Source organism: Dicentrarchus labrax, unplaced genomic scaffold (genome assembly GCF_905237075.1).
Source record: "Dicentrarchus labrax unplaced genomic scaffold, dlabrax2021, whole genome shotgun sequence".
In the NCBI taxonomy this organism is placed as follows: Eukaryota; Metazoa; Chordata; class Actinopteri; family Moronidae; genus Dicentrarchus; species Dicentrarchus labrax.
Window position 1 is genome coordinate 24,990,245 of NW_026136707.1, and position 24,190 is coordinate 25,014,434.

General features: G+C 41.2%; 2 protein-coding genes across 3 annotated transcripts in view; both read left to right on the forward strand.

Annotated features, from left to right (window-relative positions):
• The window catches only part of taf2 (TAF2 RNA polymerase II, TATA box binding protein (TBP)-associated factor), a 29,246-nt gene extending 15,080 nt beyond the window's left edge, over positions 1–14,166 (forward strand). Inside the window, exons 18-28 of the mRNA XM_051406422.1 lie at positions 583–708; positions 2,724–2,864; positions 3,341–3,451; positions 3,694–3,887; positions 4,771–4,910; positions 5,282–5,351; positions 5,699–5,811; positions 10,774–11,003; positions 11,622–11,786; positions 12,301–12,403; positions 12,516–14,166. Of these exons, the coding sequence (XP_051262382.1) occupies positions 583–708; positions 2,724–2,864; positions 3,341–3,451; positions 3,694–3,887; positions 4,771–4,910; positions 5,282–5,351; positions 5,699–5,811; positions 10,774–11,003; positions 11,622–11,786; positions 12,301–12,403; positions 12,516–12,814 (1,692 nt within the window). The 3' untranslated portion in view covers positions 12,815–14,166. The remainder of the gene's footprint in view (positions 1–582; positions 709–2,723; positions 2,865–3,340; positions 3,452–3,693; positions 3,888–4,770; positions 4,911–5,281; positions 5,352–5,698; positions 5,812–10,773; positions 11,004–11,621; positions 11,787–12,300; positions 12,404–12,515) is intronic.
• A 2,796-nt stretch (positions 14,167–16,962) lies between these two features.
• enpp2 (ectonucleotide pyrophosphatase/phosphodiesterase 2) overlaps positions 16,963–24,190 on the forward strand; it is a 29,932-nt gene continuing 22,704 nt past the window's right edge. For both annotated transcript variants that reach the window (XM_051407443.1, XM_051407445.1), the window contains exons 1-3: positions 16,963–17,098; positions 17,790–17,895; positions 23,339–23,494. In XM_051407443.1, coding sequence (XP_051263403.1) covers positions 17,081–17,098; positions 17,790–17,895; positions 23,339–23,494 — 280 coding nt within the window. In that variant the 5' untranslated portion in view covers positions 16,963–17,080. The remainder of the gene's footprint in view (positions 17,099–17,789; positions 17,896–23,338; positions 23,495–24,190) is intronic.

Consider the following 24,190-nt stretch of genomic DNA (forward strand, 5'->3'; position numbering starts at 1 on the left):
TGGCCTTTGTTTTAGAACTTTTGTGAACTAACTTGTTTTCTTATATATGTTGCAGTTTACTCTGTTTTTTACCTACAGCTAAAGCAGATCACCACACTCCTAATGTGTGCCTCTAGTAGGAATTGTATGAAAAGCTGTTGAACCACATCCCTAGCTTCCAGTTTGAAGTTTATCAGATGAACATGTAGCTTATCCACAGGTGGAAGTGTTCTTAAGTAGTGATACCAACCAATTACAATCCTGCATTCTAAATGTCACTTAAGTACAAAAGTATTATCAGCAAAATCTAAAGTAAAAATATTTGTCAAAAATATATTATTATTGTGATATTATTATATTAATGAACCGTTATTATCGATGCATTCACATGTAGTACACAGAGCTAATTTTAACAGCTTTATATACTTTTGTGTAGTTAAATCTATAACACATTATATTTTATATACTGATCATGTTTTTATATTCCAATGTGAGAAAAATAACTAGTACTTATAGCTGTACCTTAAAATTATACTTGCACAGCCTTTGAGTAAATGTACTTACTAGAGTTACATTCTACCACTGCCCTTATCTCTGTGCTAGGAGGAGGCCATCTCAGCATTGGAAAAGTTCCCAACTCCTGCCTCCAGACTGGCTCTGACCGACATCCTGGAGCAAGAACAGTGTTTCTACAAAGTCCGCATGCAAGCCTGCTTCTGTTTGGCCAAGGTGTGTGTGTGTGTGTGTGTGTGTTTTTTGTATGTGGAGCATGATAGTTTTAAATGGTGATTTTGACAAAAAGAATAATCTTGTTTGAGATGAACTCTGTAGTCTTTATCACGAATGCACATGTAATATGTGTAAACGTCACCTCAGGTGTCAGTAAATCCTAACTCATACTGAAGCAAAACCTCCACTGGATGCAACGCTGACAGCGACTCTTCACTGACTTGGATCAGATTGTCAGAAACGTGCAACCACCTTCACCTCCAGTCCTTCACAATAAATGTGCACCATGTTATCATGGTCTGATGTTTCTGTCTGAATGTCAGAATTTAAAATAACCAGTGGTGGAGTGAACTGTTTAATTCACTAGATTTATTTGATCACTTAAAACACTTTAGTTCTGTTGTTTTTACATGTCACATGGCACTTTTTAGCTGATGTATCCATGAGCATAATCTCCTCTAAAACAGATGATCTCAAGTATTAACACCGTGGTTCCAAATGGCCACGACCTGGTGTTGTGTTTTGCTTAGACTCAACAAATGTGTCAGAGGTTACAAAACTGTGGTTGAAGGTGGGCTGTGGAGTGGGTGCACTTTAGTGGGAAAACAATCTGGTCATGTTGAGTTAGGTTTTCATCTTGACTGGTTTAAATTTGCTCTGATATTAATGAACTTCAAAATGGCAATAAAGAAAAATCTTGAAAGTAACATAAATAAATATTAGAGAGAAACAAAGAGAGAGAGCCAGTGAAACTGTAATGCCTCTGCTCTGTTAGTTTAAATCCTCCTCCTCTCCATCTAATCACTATTCAATTATTATTATCGTAAATATATACATTTTCACAAAATCTTTAGTTCAAACAGTGTTGTACAAAGGGCAGCAGTTTGAAAACATATAACTTCCCAGCCAGCAAGGCCACCCACCAGTTTAACCCTGGCTTCGCTTATGCTCCGTTGACTGAATAATCCTATTCTGTGGCTACAGGAAATTCTCGATTCTCTGGATTTGGTCTATTCAAACTTTAACCTCAGTGGATTTCCGTCATTCGGGTTCCACCTGAACCAATATTTTCACAACATGATAAACTGAGTGGAGGTTGAAATGGCAGCACTTCACTTTTTTCATAAAGTTGCTGTGTTTGGCAATAGAACCCCCAACAGACTCCATCGTAATGGCCTTTTGGTATAGACTACACACACATATTGACATAGAAGCTCATACACACACTCTGACATGCACATAAACACATGCACTCATAGACTTACGTACCCACACTGACCACAAAGTGAAATATGGCTGGCTTAAACCCTCAGATGGATTTGGCTGCGTTGTTATTGGTTGGGATGGCATTTACTTGCTTGTTATTGGTAGAAAATGTGGAAAGGAAGAAGGAACAGCCTGGGGCCAAAAATCTAAAGATGGAGTGGTGGGGGTGCCATGAAAACTGACAAATGCATGCACATGTTAAAAACTGACACAAAAAAATACAGATGTGTTCGTGAATGCATGCACACACACATACAAAAACATTCCGGTGTGCATGCCCTCCTTTTATTTACCTTACCAAATGACAACATCCTGTGTCAGTGACCCTAAGGCCCATATTACCACATTAACATAAATTCCCCAATATCCTGTTGGAACCCAAACACCACTGGATCCGCTGGTCTTCATACCTGTGGAAACCTCATGTGCTGCTCATATGTACGTTTGCCTTCTACGTTGTTCACTTCTCACCACAAAAATTAGAGCGGACAGAAAGGACATTGTTATACAAGCTTGAGTACTATGCGGTATTTCTCAGGTAGCTACCATAGCTTATTATGGTAATGTGTACATTTTACATTCCATATGCTTTGCAGAATTAGAGTATTTCATTTAGCTTTCATTTGACGGTGCTGACAGCAGCTATCAGACGCTGTCCTCCACATGTGGCCGCTTGAGGACAACTCAACAAAAGCAATTAAAGTATAACTATCTTCTTCTCTTTTCTCGTGTGCATGTAAACCTTGCAGATAGCCAATTCCATGGTGAGCACATGGCAGGGCCCGCCGGCTATGAAGTCCCTGTTCACCCGGATGTTCTGCTGTAAGAGCTGCCCCAACATCGTCAAGACCAACAACTTCATCAACTTCCAGAGTTACTTCCTACAAAAGGTACACCAAACAGACAAAATACACTACCATCTTCATTAACCATCAAGTCACTCTTGACAGACTCTATAAACAAACTTGAACTCTCAGTCAAGGCCGTTGAGTTGGCCGTACAAAAAGAGCTCTGCAGATAAATCGACATTGCCAATATTTTCGTGTTGGCGTATGTGTCGCCTGATTAAAAACAAGCTTCAGTACAGAAATACCACAAATAGGTTTTCAGATTTAGAAACAGTGTTGCAGTTACATATTTAGCCTGGTCAAGTTTATTTTTCAGCGGTAAAATGGCCCAGTAACCTTCCTTGGGCATGACCTTGACACGTTCCCTCTGTGGCAACATTGTTATCAGCCTCCAAATTCAAGTATCAGCTGGACTTCACTTACATGGCCAAGTCATACACTTAAGCACATGAGCTATGGAATTGTGTTTCTCCAGCCTCATATTATGGTAACTGTTTTGTCTTTGTTTTCCATGCTAGACAATGCCTGTTGCCATGGCGCTACTCAGAGATGTCCAGAACCTCTGCCCTAAAGATGTCCTCAACTTCATCCTTGACCTCATCAAGTATAACGACAACCGCAAAAACAAAGTAAAGACACACATTAACACACTCTTCTTCTTCATCTGTTATGACTATGGCCAGAACCTTGCAAATGGTACACAGTAGTTTTTATTTTCGGGGTTATCTGCGGCATCATGAACATTAATGGTTAAAAAATGTCTTTTGGCATATTAAACACCTAATAAGCAATTAGATTTGATGCCAACAGTAAACCAATTTAATTCCTCCTTTTCCTTTTCTCTTTCCTCCCCCCTCCTGTCTGTGTTCAGTTCTCAGATAACTACTACCGTGCAGACCTGATCAAAGCTCTGACCAACTCTCTGACCCCAGCCATCAGCATCAACAATGAGGTACGGACAGTGGACAATTTAAACGCTGACGTCCGTCTCATCTTGGAGGAAATTACACGATTCCTCAACATGGAGAAACTGCTGCCGAGCTTCAGGAACACCATCACTGTCAGGTTAGGAGCAGAGTCTGTTTGTGGCTGTATTTGTTTCACCGGATGTTCTCCTGAAACATGTCTCTCCCCTGGCAGCTCTTCATCTCAGTTTTAAACAAAACAATATTTAAAATATTGGTATGTTGCTTCTTATTGCTGTTGAACAGAGTAAAGAATCCTAGTTTCCACTCAATCAGACCACATTCGCACTAATTCATATAGGACAATTAGCTTGATGTGTTCTTGCTATGAATTCTACCACAATGGAAAATAATAGACAGAACACATTTGCACAGAATAAATTACCTGTTGTTTTTTTTTAAACTGAAGTACGTAAGAAAGCTTAATTAGTCTTCCCAGGTTTAGCCTTTGTTTAAATTGCCCAAAAATAGGAATAAAGATTGGTCTTCCATCTAATGCAAATAACGCAGTAATATTTGAAAGAGTGTAGACTTGTTGACCTCCGAAATAAGTAGAGGAAATCCTTTTTTTTCTTTTAAATATATGTTGAGATTGTAGATAAAGAAAACTTTCCATACTCTCTGCTGATAAAAATCATTGTATTTCTGGCATATTTATCCTCCTATTTATAGTATTTGTATCAACTTACCTTGTAATTGTTATCTTTTTTTTGTCAGGCACCTGAAGCCAGTACAGCCTTACTTTTTTAGGTCGACTCCCAATGCACACCCATCTGCCACTGTCAGCTTAGCATATGAAATCACCAAAGTGGCAGTTAAAGTTTGTGGAGAAGCAAGCTGGAGTCACAAGATTTCATTAATGTATTATTTATATACTATTTATCCAAAAGGAAGAGCAACTGTGGTATCATTTTGACACAGAAAGTGCGTTATGCATTCGTTTCGCATACAACTGCAATATCCCTCATTTTCCATCCCTCCAGTTGTCTGAGAGCGATTCGTCAGCTTCAGAAGAACGGTCACATTCCCAGTGACGCCTCACTCTTCAAGTCCTATGCAGAGTACGGACACTTTGTAGATGTTCGCATCGCTGCAGTGGAGGCTCTGGTGGACTATACTAGAGGTAGGACGTTTATTTTCTGGCTATTTGTAGACCAAACAACTAATCAATTCATTGAGAAATTAAATGACAGATTTATTGATACCGAAAATAATTGTAAGGTGCAACCCTATTTGTAGGGTGTGTATGATGCACTTGCTGCTCTGGGTTTTACTGTTTTTTTATTTTTGTAGTTTAAACAGATTTTAACCCAGATTTGAAACCCCCACACATTTTATAATTAAAAAAGCCTACAAATTCTGTTCTATCAAATGTGGCACTGATAGGTAGAAGTCTCTGTTTGCTGACATGGGGCCAAATCCCCAATGAAGAGACCCATAACTGTATAACTATAACATGACATTTGACTGTTGATTTGAATTCCTTTTTTGTAGTTGAAAGAAGTTCAGCAGAGCTGCAGTGGCTGCTCACCATGGTCCACAATGACCCAGTTCATTATGTCAGGTCAGCAGCTAGCACACACATGCACTCATTTAACACACATTCATGCTGTACATTACTCACACTCTTGTTTTGTATGTCACTACAGCTTGTACAAATGTGTTTACAATTCTGTCATATAGTGCGTGTATGTCTTGTACTTTTACGCAACCAGCAGCTAGAATATTAGTGAAAAGAGCGAAACATTACGCTGATTACTTGCTCTCCCTGTAGTGCATTTACCCACCTGAATAAGTGATCATGCATGGGTACAGTTAAATGACAAACCTCTTTCATGTTAAATGAATGTATAGCTGACAAGCAGCTAACTTTGATTTTCATCTTCTTCTTCATCTTCGTTGTCCAATTAGACATGAGATCCTGAGCATGCTCTGTAAGAATCCACCTTTTACCAAGACAACAACAGACTCAGCTCTGTGTAATGAAGCTCTGGTCGACCAGCTCTGGAAACTTATGAACTCAGGTGAACACACACGAAAAACACACACACACACACACACACACAAACTCAGGTGAGACACACACACACACACACACACACACACACACACACCTGCACGTTTTATGGAAGACAAGAATACTAACAGTAGGGATATCACAATACCAGAAATGTAGTAGTCAGTACCAACAGTACCAACATTCCATGTACTTACACTCCTTTACTTAAACATTTGAACATTACAAACAACAGTAGCCTTCAAATAATAAATAAAAGGAACCACTGCTCATCATACTCTTTTCTTGCTTTCCACTCTTTAATGTTAGTTGATTGTTTCGTTTTGATCATCTGTCAATCAATATCAGCCTACAACTTTTTAATGCATTTCTTTATCATCTGTGATGTGAAAACATCAGATTGTGGTCTACTTATAGTTGAGTTATAAAATAAAAAGTATCTCTCCGTCCTCAGTTTTTATCACAGTTATAGTTTTGTGGTCATTTTGAGACTGTTTGTATTGATATCAACGCAATAACAGACTAAAATTAAGGAGTATATGCTGCCTCGTAATGTCTGGAAGAATTGCATCCCCGGGACCTATGGTAACATAGAAAAACAAGTACCCTCATATTGGTACCAAAGTATCGGTTCTTGTGACATCCCTACAACAGACTGATAAAAGGCCAACAGGCTGTCACTGTACTACTGTACTACCTACTACTAGTGTATTGGCTTGTTTGAGGAGCTTGAGAGTGGATATGACCCAACCATATAGAAATCATTCACAACATTGATCTAATGCGGTTGGAAGTCTATTAGGAATGTGGTGAACAGAGAGAAATTGTTCTAGCTAGCCCGTGCACAGTGTGGCTTCAAAAACACTAGGGATGCACCGAATATTCGGCCACCGAAAAAAATGCGCTTTTGGGCCATTTTCGGCCGAAAATACTTTTATTTTAAACACGGCCAAAACAGTAAGTTGTGATGACGCAAACAAAAACCGCGGCCAGCACATGCTTGTCTGGATAAGCGCCAACATGTCTGCTGTGTGGACGTATTTCAATATATCTGAGAAAGACCCACGGATAGCGATTTGCAAAACGTGTAATGCTGAAATTTCAAGAGGGGGTGCATCTGCAAAGAGTTTCTCCACGTCTGAATATGAGAAGAATGTGGCACAGAAAAGGGTAATCAATCCGAGCACACCCACTCCGTCTGTGGCGGACGTTTTTGAAAAGGCAAGAAAGTTTTCCAGTGACGGTGCCAAGGCAAAGGGCATTACACAAAAGATTAAGGAATTCATTGCCTTAGATGATCAGCCATTCTCTGTCGTAGAGGATGTGGGATTTCGTAGGCTGATTATTATTCTCATTATTCATTCATTCATTCATTCATTCATTAAGTTCAAGTTAAACATTTTATTTAGAATTTTATTTTATTTTATATTGTGCACTGTTGTAATGTCAGTGCTAAATAAATATTTTCATACTTTTGTAATTGATTTATTCTTTGAATTGCAATGCCTTGATTTTAGTGAGGTTAGTACGCAATCATAGCCATAAATGCAATGGTATTAATAATTGGTGTTTCGGTTTTCGGTTTTCGGCCTTGGTTTCCTCATTTTCGGTTTTCGGTTTCGGCCAAGAATTTTCATTTGCATCCCTAAAAAACAAATTTTTCATCTTCCCTTTTTCTTGCACAGACATGCCAGATTCAGTTGTGTATACGGTCACAAGGAAGCATTTGAGTTCTGAATGTGTTATTACCTGCTGAAGTGTCTTTTGCACTGAGCCCATTTCATTGTAGTGAAATACTCCCATTACTCATTATTCAGTTTGTATAATATGAAAGAGCAGCTGTCTCATCAGTTTAGGGGATGAAGTATAACTGATTACTGGATTCTAAATGCATCAAATGATCAATAGGTTTTGGCCAGTTGCTCTTTGGCTTTTTCACTCGAACAAATTACAGTTTAGTTTTCTCTCTACTCTCATGTTGTAGGATCTAACCACTAATTGGCTGATCCAACCACAAGTAGGGGAAAGACACTTTTAAGAGTTCATTTAATACATGTTCATTTTTTCTCTCACAATACTTCAATCACTAACACAGTGCATGCAGCCAAGAAAACATTTTATTCACCAACATTTTTTCTTTGGTTTCATCTGGCCCAATGCTCAAGTAAATCCCTTTTGAGTCAGAGAGTTTTCTCCCTGTAGAGGCACTGCAGAGATCTGAATATGTCTGTAGGCGACATTGAAATGAACTATTTCATCCTGTCGTTAGATATGTTTTACTGTCTGTCAGAGCCAGCAGTTCCTATTTGCCATGGTACTGAAAAACTCCAAAGCACAATATCTTTCACAGCAGGAGCCACTCTCATTTTCCCTGTTCACCCCTGGTTATACTGCGGCTTCAGACTTCTGAGGAGATATTTCACACCCTACTGGTTCTGTCTGAATGCTTTCAAAAACCAGAGTGGCTTCAGATGTTGTTGTGTTATGGTCTTCATCTAAAGTATTTTTTTAGGAACATCTAAAGCATTTAAAGGGCCACACAGTCATTCCCATTTTCTTTTTCTTTGGATCAGGCAGACTAGACGCTGCAATGGCCTATTGCTATTACTGTTCGACTGTGGCGATAGGATTCCAGAACTGATGCAGTAATTAAATTCTTAAATTAAAATTTGCTAATATACAACCTGATTAAGTGATGACGTTAACCCAAAAGGTTAAAGGTAACTTCACTTTAATTTTATAAAATTGGTATTGAAAAAAAGTATCAAGGTATCGGTACCAGTGTCAAAAATGTTTAAACCATACCCAGCCCAACAGCAGCTCCATTGGAACCACTTCCTGTTTGAGGAAGGGCTTTGGTCCAGGAGGTCACCAAGACTCAAAAACTGGTTTACCACCACACCTCTGGTTTACTAAACATACCATTATCAGTGTTTGTCACACATGCTTATTCAGATTGAATGGTTTCTGTTGCCAGTGTAGTTCAGTAGACAGCATCCAGTCCAACCAGAGACCCTTATAGTAGGATATAAGGATATATTCAGGCTTGGTACCTTTTTTCTTTTATATTTCGATTTATAGACTGACATATTTTTTCATCTGACATCTGTTCTCAATTCATTGATAACACTTTCTTTTAGATGGACAAAGGCAGAGATGAATTAGTTTCCCCTTCCACATGTGTTTGCCTGGACAGACTTCTGTCAGACTGCTAAACCAGTCAGCTGCTGCACAGCTCACTGACACACGACGTTGTAATCCTCTGTAATCCACTACAATCGATCCCAAGGGCTTTTGAATTAAGTTTAAAGGAATCACGGTGAAAGAGTTGTGTCTGCTGTAAATTATTGTTTTCAAATGGCTGATGCAACACTGGTGTGGCTCAGTCAGCTGGATTCCAGGTTTTTTCTGATTCTAGACATATCTTACACTTTGCTCCTTTAATCAACTGAATGTTTCAGCACTTGTCCATAGAACTGAGCCTTTGGAGTGCCACAATCAATGGTAAATCCTCATCATTGGTACCATTGCTTACAGTATAAGCAGTCCCTGTGTCAGGTCCCTGTAAAAATGTACTTCTTACAGCACTGCAACAACTAGCAGATTGTTTTTTTTCTTTCTCTCTTTTCCAAATGACTCAGTTTGGGAGATGCCATTTTCCAGTCACAGCCATTTAGTGGGAATGCTGTTGGCTCTAATGTCCTTCTTGTTCATTGTTCATTGGTGTGATGGTTGTCCTCCAGTCGCGCGCCTTTGGTTCCGTGCCTCCACCATATACGCACATGCTTCTGCTTTCTATTGTGTCCTCAGGTTTCATTATTTCTCTCTCTTCCAGGGGGTCCTATGTGGCTGTCAGTTAGCTAGCCAGCCCATAACGGTTCAGCCTGCCAATCCAAATACACACCACCTCAAAAAATCCACATACAAGTACATGTTCACCATTCCATATTCCTCAAAAACATTGGGCTCTCATTGCAACATGTTATTTGATTTATTGACGCACAAGCTTGAAGGATGAAGAGAAATATTGATCATTATTTCCAGTGAACTTTTGTTTGTCGGTCAGTCAGTGTGGGTGGCTGCCGGACAGCCTGACTGTATTGCCAGTTTAAACACAGAGTGACCAGAGTGTGGTAAGCTTAAATGCTATGTTATGAAAATGTGTTGGTTGTTTTATTCCTCTGCCCCCCATAACCCACAGCCCCCCACGTGTTAAACACCCACACTCACACAGGATGATGTTTCACTGGCTGAAGGTCAGTGCTGTAAGAACACAAACGCAGAGTGCTTTCTGCTGCTGTTACAGTCATTTATTTCAACCTTCCTCTAAAGCCACAGTCCACCCTCCATGCTAGGCGCCTGGCCTTTGGATTGTCAGCTTCAGCAATATTTGCCATTGAATTCCTTCCAACTTTTCAACACGCCGCTACTCAAATGACTCGTATAATGATGCATTTGGCTCTCATGTCATTGAGAGCTGATTATCTTGTATTTAGTTGTGCTCACATTGTCTCTGTGGGGATGTCAGATAAAATGTGTGGTTAAGGAATATGCAGCTCAGGATTAATGGCTGGGTATACTCTGAAAAAAAAATTCCTCGTACCACAAACTGAGAAAAAGTGTTGATAGCTTTCCGATCGGCCACGCTCAAACACGGGGTGAGAAACCTGCCGTCATAGAGAGGGGCAAGATGTGATAATCGTTCAAGTGGAGACGTCTGTGCACATGCTTGGGCAGTCTTTACTCTAAGGTGTTCATGGTTTTTACACACAAAAAGTGAGAGCTTGAAAGAGGTGTTCAAATTGGCCACGACCGGGGAGCCCACATTTCAGTGACATTAGATAACTTGTCAGTTACAAAGTGAAGCAATGACCATTTACCCTCATTTTCAACTTCATTTGATCTTACCAGCTTTGCCTCTTTCTTTCCTATCCCACTTGTCACTCCACCTCATCCTTCCTTTCCTCAGGTACCTCCCATGACTGGCGGCTGCGCTGTGATGCTGTGAACCTCTACTACACCTTGTTTGGTTTGACCCGGCCCTCCTGCCTGCCCCTGCCAGAACTGGGCCTCGTGCTCAACCTGAAGGAGAAGAAAGCTGTCCTAAACCCCACCATCAAACCAGAGCTGGGGGTCGGCACCGTCATGGACACACCTGCCAGTATAGGCATCCATGGTGTCGGCATGAGCTATGCAACTGTGAGTAGTGTGGGGTCATTTGTCAGGGCAGTTTAGGGTAAATACAAAATGGACTTAATGAACTTCTAATCGGACTACATTTTAAGTTCTTTCTTGACAGGTCATTTGTATTTTGACCAATTGTGTAGTTTCAGCCAACAAACACATTAGTTAAAGACCTACTACATCACACAACAATCCAAGTTCCATTGGTTTGTATGCCAGTGGTGATGTAATCAGCAACTGCTTGGTGGTCTTTATTTCCCTCTTTCAGTGTCTTTGATTTAGTATTGCTACATAAAAGTTATCAGATGGCACACAGATAGCAGCTGATTCATAAAAACGGTGTTATCTTAGGTTGGATCTATGTAATTATGGGTACTGCAGTGCTGCCAACACTGTTTGGCTGTACCTCATTTCCATTGCATCACCGTACCCAGAATGACTGTAAAGAGCACAATTCTGGCTATTTTGGCCATACAAACATCTCTCTGACAGCTGATTTAAATCAGCTACAGTGCAGACTGAAGTGACATTTATTCGTTCTTTTTTGTTAAAAACTCTCATTGTTATGAATGTTACACAAAATATGTAAGCCATTGTACTACACATCCAAGTTTCATTGATTGTGTCTGCCAGGTGGATGAAGAGCCAGATCCTATTTCATTAGGGGTGTGTGGGGTGGGCCAGCCCCCTCAGGGCCTGAAGAGAAAGGCAGAGACCCCGCTGGGCTCCCCTCCAGAGCCAGGACAGATCCTGCAGCAACAGGATGATGATGGAAGAGGAGGACGCTACAAGATCAGGGTAACCGACTGCTCTGACATGACATTTGACCTCACTGTTTTGTTTCTACACTCCTGCTGTGCTTTGCTTGCCACGACCGTAACGTCTGTAGATAAAGACAGCTCATTCTAAGGTAACAAAAACACCACAGTTCCTATATTCAGGTGATTATACACTAATGAAAACATACCTATGAATATTATATTCCATTTCTGACAATAGATCCTCCTCAATGTTACACACTGGACCTTTAAATCACAAAATATTATAACAATACTTAAGAACTTAACAATCTCTTTTATTGCATCAAAATGGCATTGTCGAGCAGACAGACTGACCTACACTAATATAAAAAGCTGTCATAAATGTGACCTGACAGCCAATTATTCTTGTACCAAAATGTTTAATTCGTATTTGCAATATTAATACTTTATATAATAAAAGTGAATTAAAATTGATTCTTGGCATCTGTGTATCGATACAACATTTGCAAAATATAGCAATCAATTTATTACCGTTATCTGGTTCATTGTAGTTCAACACCATGGAGGAGGAAGATATCGATATGGAGACTGTTCATGATAGTCAGGCCTTCATTCACCATCATCTCAATCTGTTAGAGAGACCCTCTACACCAGGTAAACACACACACACACACACACACACACACAAACAGAATATTTCTTACATAAAGAAATAAAAACACCCAAAACCTGGAGACACACACACTTGTTCTGTTTCTCTTTTTAGGTAAAGAGCCGCCATCAGTCGAGCAGTCCATGCTCTCCATGCCCGCCACACCGGTGCCGTCCTTTTCCAAAGAGACCCCCTCTTTGTCCTCCAAACACAGCAGCGAACACGGCCACCACCATCACCACCACCACCACGAGCACAAGAAGAAGAAGAAGAAGCACAAGCACAAACACAAGCATAAGCACAAACACGAAAGCAAAGACAAGGAGAAGGACAGAGAGAGGGACAACTCCCACGCCTACAGCAACAGCCCTGCCAGCGGCAGGTCGCTGCGCTCACCGTCTCTGTCTGACTAAAACATCTGGAAGGGGAGTTAGGGTCTATTGTGCCAGTCAGGGTTAACAGGATACATCCATCTTGCAATAGCAGGCTTGCACCCCTGTGAGTACGGAGACACAGAATGGACAGCAAAACATGTTTAGTTGATCTAAATATTCATTACTCAGTATTATCGTACAGGAAGACACATTTGGAGAAAGTGTGAAAGAGACGGATGCTATGTCTTCTGTTCCTCAGTTAGACGGCAGCAGTCAGTTCCTCGGCAGAAACAGCAGTGCATGTTGGCCTGCGAGAGGAAGCATGGAACTCTGAACTGAGGTTGCAATGTCATTAAGGTAAACCCACCAGAGGCGTCCTTGTGTCCTGGCACCACACAGACACACACAGCCTTTGGGAGACTCTGGACTTTTTACACTGCTTCCAAGCTGTCTGAGGCATGCAACCACATACACCTCTCTCCACAAACAGGCAAATACAGCCTAAGCCAACCTCATACACTTTACCCCCCCCCACGTAGACACCACTCTGGTGTGCCTCATCCCCACAGCTCAATCCCAACATTGAGCGAGCGGCTTCCGAGGGGAAACATGATTGATCGTGGTGTGGGTTTGACCATTCTGTCTGGACTGAGCCTCCGGTGTCTTTAACACCCTGCAAATGACATTTCCCTGTTTGCTCACAGATGGAAATTAAACAGAGGAATTTCACTGCGCTGTACGATTGAGTAATCACGTAATACTAGTGTGTTTTTTAATACTTTTTGTATCCCGACTGTCATCATTGATTAAAGATGCTTTTGTATTCATGAATGTTTTCACTAGATTGAATCCAGCTCCACAAAGGCATCTGAGGCTGGGTTTACTCTGGCACTGTTTCTTAGGCTTGATTAGGTGGTTTTAAACAAAGAAAAGAACATGCAGAATTCCATATTCCCCATTTAGATAACCAGAGGGGTATCAAAAGTGTGATTCAAAGTGGTAAAAAAAACGGTTTTCTTATTTAATCAGCCTGAATTCAACAGTAAAAAAGAATCTTGACGTTGATTAAAGAGTCACTGTCAGCATTTATTGTGCATTATACTGGGAACCCTTGTCTCCAGTGTGATATGAGATTTACCCTGATGGTTGGGATTGCAAACTGTTCATTGTTTAAAGTAAAAGGTCCGCCTGTTTGTTCCTCTTGTTAAACAACAATCTGCTTAAAGCTATGAGACAATGAGTTTAACCAGTTTAAAGCAGAATTCACAAACTTTGTGGAAAATTAAGGATGCGACTTGACTGAGGAACCCGGGCCTCACATTTTCTACGTTGTAATTTTTGTTCAAGTTTTGTTGATTTTATTGTTTTTTTAAATAAATTGAATAAAAGTGTTTTTTTATATATTTGTGCAGAAGGGAAAACGTATTGATGATCTGATTTCAGCTTATCAAATGTGAATATTTTCACATAGTTCATATAGTTTCTTTAGTCCTTTGTGAAAGTAAACTAACTTTATCTTTGGGTTTGGACAAAATAAGATTTGAAGAGGACAGCTTGAGCTTTGGGAAACTAGTGAGACATTTTTTACAATTCTCTGACATTTTATGGACCAAACAACTGATTGATTAATCGATGAAATGATGACAGAATAATCATTAGTTGCAGTCCAAACAGGAACAGAGGAAAATGTCTCAGTGGTGCTTTGTCCTGCTGAGTTTCCCCATCAGTGCTCTTAACAGCACCTGAGATGGTGTCATTGGCCAAGACAGCGTTGTAAAGCCGGACACTCCCACCAGTGTGCGAACCTGTACTTCCACCAGATGGACACACGTGTTACCAATATACACCAGAGGAGTTCAGGAATAACCTAACCACAACACCCCCATCCATACAACAACCACAGCCATAAGCACAGCACAGCACACAGCTATGGCCTGTCGCAGGGACAGCAGTCAGTCATTATAGCCTGATGTAGTTATCTTGACTTACCTAGGGCTAAAGTCTATTTTATTCATATAGCCCAATATCAGAAATCCCAATCTGTACAGCATATGACCCTCGATCCTGAGGGAAAAACTTGCTTAACAGGGAAAAAGGACTCTGGCTCCCATTCACCTTTTGGAGACTCTTGGAATCCTGCTCACCCTTTCTCACACCCTGCCTTCATCGTCCTCCTCCACCTCGCTGCAGGTTGGAGGGACATCCAGATTGTTGTCGTCCTCTGGCCTGCTCCCATTTAGATCTGCAGACCCGTCCTCCAGGTCTGTCAAGCTATAGTTTAAACTGCGAGGGCGCTCACGTGTTGCTTAGATTCAGGCGGTTCTGTTACCCTCTAGCGAGCTGACCTCACTAGGGCCCCTGTTTGTGGACTGACTATGAAGTCTTCACAGAGCGTTTTCCCCTCATTCTGAACAGATTCCTTACTTTGGGTCCTGGCCCATCTCACTTCCGCATCTCCACACTTCTCTGTCTTATGAGAGACACTTAAAACCCTTTCTCTTCTGTTCTCCAAGTCCTGGAGCAAGGTCTCCTCAGCAATCTCAATAGGCTGAATGGGCTGAAAACAAGGCTGAATAGTGTTCATCTCCTTCTTCCAAAACTCAAGCTTCTTTAGAAACTTCCATTTAGGGTGTCGCTCTTTCCTGTCCTCCATAACTGCCTCAGGGACATCGCTCAAAGACTTTTCTGACTGTATTTCATGAACGCCCCATCTATCTTACCGAACTCTCGATCCTAACCTCACCAATGCTCGACTCGCTGAAGTCCCCCCCCCCATTTCACCTTCGCTCAGCCCTGCTTCACTAATGCTTGACTCCGATTCACTAACGCTCCTCACCACTTCACCAACCTCCTCACTGACTCCCGATTTCTCATGTTCTCTATTTCCTGGTACTCCTGAAGGGGGGCGGTTTTCCTCCCGCCAAACATGCTGTCAAGTCTCGTCTAGTCTAATGTCTGTTAGTACGTGTCCCTGTTGTGTCTGATAACCTGCTCTCCCCTCAAAGAAAGGCATGCTGGGTTGCTGTGGACGGTGTCAGGAGTCTGGCAGAAATCTAACCATGGTGGCCCTCAAATTCCCGCCTCTGATTGCGTCACATGAGGTATTTACTTCAAATTAGACATCAAAGGAAAATGGATGGTTGCAGGTTCTGATTTCTGACATCACTAGGCGGGAACCTATTCAAAGACATTTTAAAATAAACATATATTTTAAACTACTTTGAATATCTTATATGGCGCTAAAGGAGGCAGAATGTGCCATTTTAGCAATGTGCAGGCTCTGCAGCAAGAAATGATTTTGCGTATGGTTAAATAGCAGCGACAGTACTATTAACGCTTTGTGTTAATGAGCAAAAGAGAAAATATTATTTTTCCCCAGCGAAGAACCAGAACTAGAACCAGTGTGGAAAATACAGATACTGCCGCCAACAACCGCTGCCTCTGGAATATTATTATAGGTTAGGGTTGAGTACATATAAACAACCTTTTAATATGTTTATTATTTATTATTTATTATTGTTTAGTCTTTATAGATTAGACTAGAGGTCTTTGATAATATCTGCTGAAGCCGCAGTGGAATCCTATTGCTGCTGTTCATACAGTTGTGTTCATTGAATTCATTCAAACTGATATATGTCAGGCATCTGCCGCGACCTCTACACTATGGGTTTCTGCAGACTGATCATATGAAGTCAATTAAATCCTCATCTTCCTTCCTGCCCCCCGTACCACTGCCTGTAATGGGCAGGGACTCACCAGTAGCGGCTCTTCTGTCCACGAGAACCCTTACCGCTTATTGGGTACCGCCACCACTGAGGTCACCAAGGTCCGGACCTCAGTATTTCTCCCAGGGGGTATACAATAAAAGTCATGCGATAATTGCTCTCACAAGTTCCGTTTCTCAACCTCTGTAGTTCTCCTGCGTACAGCAATGCTGGTGAGCAACACCAAACACCTCTACAAGACAACAGCAGTGAAAATGTTAAAATGGATGAAAACGCCAAAAGAATTCATCTTGGGGTTATGTTGTGTTTAGGGTCAGGGTTGAGCTGAATTAGAGCACATTATTTGGTCCACTTCAGGCACTGTCCTGTATCATGTAAATCCTGGCTCAGATAAGAGCCCTCCTCCTGCCCAACACCAATAAGAATCCGGTGCGCACCTTTCAGTCACCTCCCCCCCTCTCTCCCTCCTGTTCTCTTTAACGGTCCTCCTCTCTGGTGGTCCCTCGGCTTCGGAATCAGCATCACTCACTCTCCGACCTACAGCACTCAGGACTACGCTCAGCCCGGCACAGAGAGGGACATGTTGCTGCAGACACTGGTACGGTAAGAGTCCGTGCCTACAAGTTTGAGCTGTAGGTCCCTTCTGAATATAGACATGGCTGTGCGTAAACCCGTGCGTAATTGCGCATTTAGCCGTGTGTTTTAGTAGTTTGCGTTATTCATTGTGGCCGAAAGGACATTTTCCTGGTTTCCTTGGCTTCTGTTTCCCGAAACCCCCCTTCTTTCCTCCCTCCTTCCTGCTGCTGAGCATTTGCAGAACAATTGCAGATTCTGTCCGTTCGTCAAACTATCAAAGGCGATTGTTATGCGGATGCGGGTGGTCCCCATTCACTTTGAACTAAGCACCTCAGCAGTCTTGACAGGTCATCGAGAAAATGCAGTGAGCAGGACCTGTGTTAGACCAACTGCAGTGAAGGAAGGGCTCTATGAATCTGTGGTGTGTTCAAGTGTTCATTTATGCTTCATAAAGTTTGGAAAATGTTAATTTGAAAATATTGTTGCAGCCTACAGAAGGCTCAGTGACTGTTTATTTTTTTTAAGACCAACCAATTCCAAAATAAAAAAGTAATATTACATAAAAACAAACAGGGAGAACTGACAAGAATATTTAAGAAGTACTGTGTAGTATATTGTCTAATGGAGAATAAACCTCTTGTCCTTTGATAAGCCTGTGCAGCAGTTCTATAAATGATGTTCTAATGTCCAGTATGTTGTTGTTGTTGTCTCAGTTCGTTTGGATCCTGTCAGTCCTGTGTGGCACTGATGTGTGTTGGGGATTCTCCTACGACCGGCCCAAGCGCTCCGGAGAGGACGGGACTTCATCCAGGACAGAGTGTGAGTAAGCTGGAAACACAAGAGAACATCTTTAAACTGCTTGACCCTGAACAGTCACACAATACTGGGGTGGCCATGAAGACTGTGAATCCCTTCCACCTTGACCTCTGACTTCCTTGTGGAAGATAGGCAAAGGGAAAAGTATCAAACTGACAAGAGTAAGCTGTGAACCTGGATTTTCAAGTGTTAGAAGAAGACCCGGGGATCCATGTTTTCCTTTGGTGTAATAGAATTTCAGCAAAAAGAGCCTCTCCTTTCCGTTAGGCATTAATACAGTTTCACATCATGTGAAATACAATATGATTGGAAAGTGAAGATTTGAGCAAGAGTTAGTTTCAGTTTGATAGCCATCACTGTGTGAAAGGGCGAATGTGGCATGTAGTGTAAAAGCGCTTTTAGTGGTCAAAAGGCGCTATACAAATACAGGTCCATTTACCATTTACCCCCTGGGTCCTTTATAGCAGGGCTGAAACAATAGATTATTTTCATTATTAATTAATTTGATTCATTGTCATTCATTCATCTTTAAATGTTTTAGAAAAGAACGTAATGTTTGTCATTTTATGCTTGGAACTGACCGATCCCTTATCAAAACAGTTGCCAATTCATTTTCTGTCAATCAATGAATTAATTCATTGTTTCAGCTCTGCTTAAAGAATGTTTTATTTACAAGTTGTTTTCTGCTGTGTTGAAGAGAAACTGGTGTATCAGTGTGATGCTGGGTAGTTGGTGCTACAATTGAGTATTCCAGCTGTATGTATAACATTAGACCAAGACGCATTACATCACAAGTCTGAAAAAGCAATTCATTGATTAATTATGAATCAATAGCCTTACATCATCACACTATAAGAATGTTTTCTGTGGTAAAATGAATGAGAACAATACAAAGGTGTGTTAAAGGTTATATATACAAAATTCACTTACCACTAGATGTATACATATCATATATCTGGATATATCAGACCAGAAACAAACTGTCTTTACACAGTCTTTCCAACAATCACCACCTCTGGTGTGGTCCAAATAAATCCCTCAATTCACAGAGTTAGATAGTTAGAATAGTGAATATATTTGTGAAAAGAGCTGCAATGTAAGCTACATCCACTAAAAGTTGCTGTTTTTGCCACTGTCAGGCTCAGACTGTTATGTTCTAAGCGTCAGACAACATTAAGGAAATGATCCCTACAGAGATAGACCTTGATAGCCATAATATTGCTGTCTCCCACCAGACTCCATAGACAAAAATCTTTTACCCTGCATATCATCATAACTTCAGTCAAAGTGGACAGAAACAAAACAAAACTCACCAAAAACAGTCTTTGTTAGTCTTTCTACTGTTCCATAATCACTAAGTCTGCTTTGGTCAAAATAAATCCTTAATTCACATAGATGATAGTTTCAGTGGCTCTACTCAGCGGCTCACGGAGCAGACCGGCTATGGAAACAAACCACAGAGAGGCTGATAGCAACACAGGCAGAGTGAGAGTGACACCATTCTCTGCTCAGGACACCATGACTCAGCTATACATAGCAAATAGTTTGTTGTTATATTAATGTTTTAAATCTAATAACCTTTAAGTTTATGTGAAAGCATACATTAACAAGACATATGTGTTCAGCAAAGAAAACCAGAGAAAAAGGCCCATACTTTAATTAAGTTGTCAGTGTGGCTCAGCACGGGTCATGTGAAGTGTGTTTTGGACCTGTGTTAATGTATCTTGGCTAAGTGCAGGTAGGACATGCCTAAAGCTACGCTCCAGGTCCAAGACACACGCAGAAAACAACTTAGAGTTTTTTTTAGAACTGAGTAAATCTTGAACCCTATGTGAGCTTCAGGTGCAATCAGTCACCCCGACATCAACCGGAGTGACACACGTCCACCCCCGGCTGTCTCCAAGACCGCTCCTCTGAACATGAACAACATGCAATAAGATGAGAGGCAACTTTCCACATCAGCTCCTGAGGAATTTCTCCTGCTCCGTTTATTTGCTGGGTTATTTTCTATATGAAGTGTCTGCCAGCGCATATGAAATGAGCGAGCAGCAGAGAGCGCGTGGTGGCGGGGGTTACAACGGATCACTGTGACCCTGCGAGGCTGTGATTGGGCAACCTGCGTGGGGCTTTTTTCGAGGAGAGAGAGTGTGTTTGTGTTGCTCTACCTTGAGTCAATATTAAGAGAGCATTGGAGCTCATTTTCTGCTCCAGGTTCTCAAACCCTGTCTGCATGAGAGGGGAGAGGGTTGCCTCGCTGTGTCTGTAGATTGTCATAGCAACAGGCTGCAGCTGCAGTCTTCTCTGGAGTTCGGTTGCTGTTTATTTTGCTACAATATGGCAAAAGAAAGAAATGAATTTGTGCACACCATGAGTGTGGATTTGCAGGAAAATTAAAACACACCTCACAACTCTTCTCCGATGCTTTATTCACTAAAGGTTATCTGTTATCTGTTGTCAGGATATCTTGCCTTCATCAGGGTGGTAAATCACCATAAACCCAAAGCAAGAAAGCAGTCCTCTTTTTAAAATAGTTTTTGCTGAATACAACGTTTACTCTAAAAACAAGACAAGGGTTTTTGTTTTTACAAAATACAATTCTTAACCCTAACTAGTCAATGGCTAAACAGGTTGAAGCTCCATTCCTCATTACAAAATGAAATAGCAAATTCCATACTCTGTCAACCTATTTAACACAGTATAGTCAATACTCTGTTCCATCTCTGAACGCTTACGGGTAGTGTTAGCCCTGATGCAGGGCTGTCATTCTACATATCACAGTCCTGGATCACCATCTGTCAGAACCTGGACATCTGAGTCATTCAGATCATAAAATTTGTTACATGTAAAATACAAACTCACCAGAGGGCAAGCCATCTGCTTCAGTCAGTCTTCTGTAAAATGGAAAAAAAAGGAGCAGGATTTACTTTCCCATTTAAGTGGAAACAAACCATGTGTAATTCACCTGGCCTACAGAGGCAGTACTGAGCGCTTTTGCAGCAACGGTGAGGAAGAAATCCTGCACCAAACATGGATGTCAGCCACAGGTTTCTCAGTGTGGTCGGCTCTGGCCATCGCCATCTTGGCAGTCCTGACTCCGCTGGCTCTCGGCTAACCCAGAAATAAGAGGTGTGTGGTTGGAGCTGAGGTTGGCTGATTGAAGTCTGGTTACTAAAAACACCCACCTGTCACTCAATGCGGCCCCGCCCTTAGTTATGCACAACTTTAAGCCTTAATATAATTATGATAATAATAATAATAATAATAACTATGATAATGAATAATAACTGGTGGGTCATGAACAGGGAAATCAGCGATAGAGATCAAACCGGATTTTTGTACCAAGCTGTAAACATTTACATTTATTTCTGCTGTAAAGTTTAATATGGGGCCTTAAGGAGATTGACTCACTTCTGTAGCTAACCTCTACTGGCCGTTTGAGGAACTGCAGGTTTTGACACTTCCATTGTTGCCGCTTAGTTTTTATATGAGGAACATCAGTCACTGCTATGGCTTACTGAGACATCGTTAATATTAATGTACTTTAACAAGTCAAATTGAAAAAGGCCTATTGAGCATGATTCATTGTTGACTTTGGAAACAGAACAAAAAACACCTACTAGCTTTTTCCAGATCTTTCAGTCTCGTAATACACCTGCCTAACCTTGTTGCTTTCCATCCTAAAAGTTGCTTAGAACATTTGCTTTTTGAAAATCCTCAGCTTCTGAGTGAAATCTCCTAGTTTGGGTAGCGAGATGGTGGTCCTGGATCAAAGCTGGGATCATGCTCACTCATTTCTCATCTCAGTCAGTTTGACCACGTCATCCCCTTTTAAGTATAATTCTCATTATTCTTAAATAACCAAACAAACTCATGGAGCCTATAAGCTGAGACAAAAAGACATCCAAACTTTTCACCTTTGACCTCCACAGCCACAGCGACAGAGCAGCAGTCAGTCTTATAGGGAAGAGGGGATTGATGCTGTACCACGAGTGTGCTGTGCCAACCAGCTCAGCAGCATAAATAATTAAAGTATTAAAACACCTCAGTTCCTCCAGGCAGAGTACATATGCACATGCACGCACATACAGTATGTCCACACACAGACACACGGACGCGTGCTGAAAATCTCCTGTTGGCATCCTCTGGTTTTCTCTGCGAGCGGGGTTGTTTTTTCTTGAGGTGGTGGACAAGGAGCATGTTGTTCCAAATGTGGCAATAAGTTCGCTCTGTCTCGCTCTCAGATCTCCAGGATGTCTTCAGTTAAGACAGGGGCTTCTCACACTGCGCACCGGGATCTAAACAGGGCCATCGTCCTTTGGGTCCTCAGTGGACAAGAGCGTTATTGTGTTGTAGGGAGCCGGAGCGTCCCCTGGGTGAGATAGAATTACCACAGCTTGAGAGGATTTAAAGTTTGGTAATGGTTGAGTTTGGCACACAGCTTACAGACACTTTGTCACAAATACTTTCAAAGAAAAAAATGAATTGAATTGCAGCTATTTTTAGTGTTTGTTTTGTAGTATGTTATAATTATGCCGTATTTACGACAGCAGGTCAGTACAGGTTGAAACTTTTCATTTCCTCTAAAGACACATGAACAGTGTAGCCAGTCATTCATTTTTTTGGACCTTATGCTTTAAAGATGCCTTTTCTCATTTTCTTATTGCACCCACTGGCCAAATGCCAAAATATCCTCCCAGTTCACTGTTAATGTTTTGGAACTCACACGTGAAAAGTGTTAAGTTCATCAGCAGTGACATTTGTGGCCGCCACTGGGAGCTATATATTAGGGACTGTGGTTTACTGCCACAGCGACTTAAGCTTTCATAATAAAACCATCAACACATTTCTTAGTAAAGCAGAATGTAGGATGATTTTGAGAGGGAAGATTATTGCAAACTTATATCTAAACACACACACACACACACACACACACACACACACACACACACACACACACACACACACACACACACACACACACAATTATCCCCCAAATCTCCCCATTAACTACTCCACTGAGAATGGACTTTACAGTGAAGTAGTAGACATCTTGTGTCCAGCAGGAGAACTAAGAGATACTTGAATTATTGTCCAGCTGTCAACATGGTATGGAATGAGAGGGGTTAGCTAGTTGTGTCAGATCACATTTGACTTTATATGCTACTGAGTTAAGGATGAGACCTCAAATATGTGTAACAAAAGGCAACAGATTTTCACATTTATATATATTCAAAATATTTTGGACATATATTTGACTGATAGCGAGAGACGGCGGAACAGTTACTGCTGGGATGCTGAAGTTCAAACAGTTTTCAGAAGGTTTCAGCAGCGGTTGGAGACACCAAAGTGCAAACCTCTGTCGCTTCGTCCTGCAGCAGGAAATACGAATAAGATAAAAGTGTATTCTTGTCAACGCTGACTGAATCTCTGTGTCTTTGGTCCTCAGCCCGCTCTGCGTCTCAGTACGTGGCGACCTCCGGCTCCTGCAGGAACAGGTGTTTTGAGCTGGTTGAGCTGGAGCCACCAAACTGTCGCTGCGACAACCTGTGTAAGACCTACAACGGCTGCTGCTCGGACTTCGATCAGCTCTGCCTCAGGACAGGTACTCATCATCCTCCCTGCTGATTAGGTTTTTCTTTCTGTGTAGCTTTTTATCCCGTCTTATCTTCAAGAGCAAAATGTAGCTGTTGAAACCAGACACACCAAACATTGTCCTAGTGTTATATGTTCTGTTATTTTGAGCATTAAAAAGTATCATGATTTAAACTCACTGGCACCATTTAATTTTAGAAATATTCCTAATGCAGAGCAAAACAGGAATCTTGCCAGATTCTTGGCAGTGAGTTTGATCAAGGTTTCTCTTGATGGGGCAGGTCAGGTCGGAGAGGCCAAATAAAACAGTCTCAGATTTTTTTGTCATTAAGCAGCAGGAAATCCTTGGACATCCGGCATTTAATATCCATCAGGTGGTCGGGAATTTTTTACCAGCTAAACGGGAAATCAGCCATGTAATGAGACTTTTATGTGTTAATGTGTCAAGATGCTCTTGATTTACAGTATTATTCCATGTTTTCACCAGATAGATGTTGAACATTGAAATATATGAAATATTTTATATCAGATTTAATGCATAACAATAACAGTAGAGATAAACTGTACAATGGACCCAAACAGTGAACACAATAACTGCAGGAAGTTTGTGTAAAACCAGAGATTTGGATTTGGAGTACTTGACCAAAATGCTGAGATATAGGCCTGCTGTCTATATTTTTTTAAGCTTGTGACCCCCCTGTGAAGC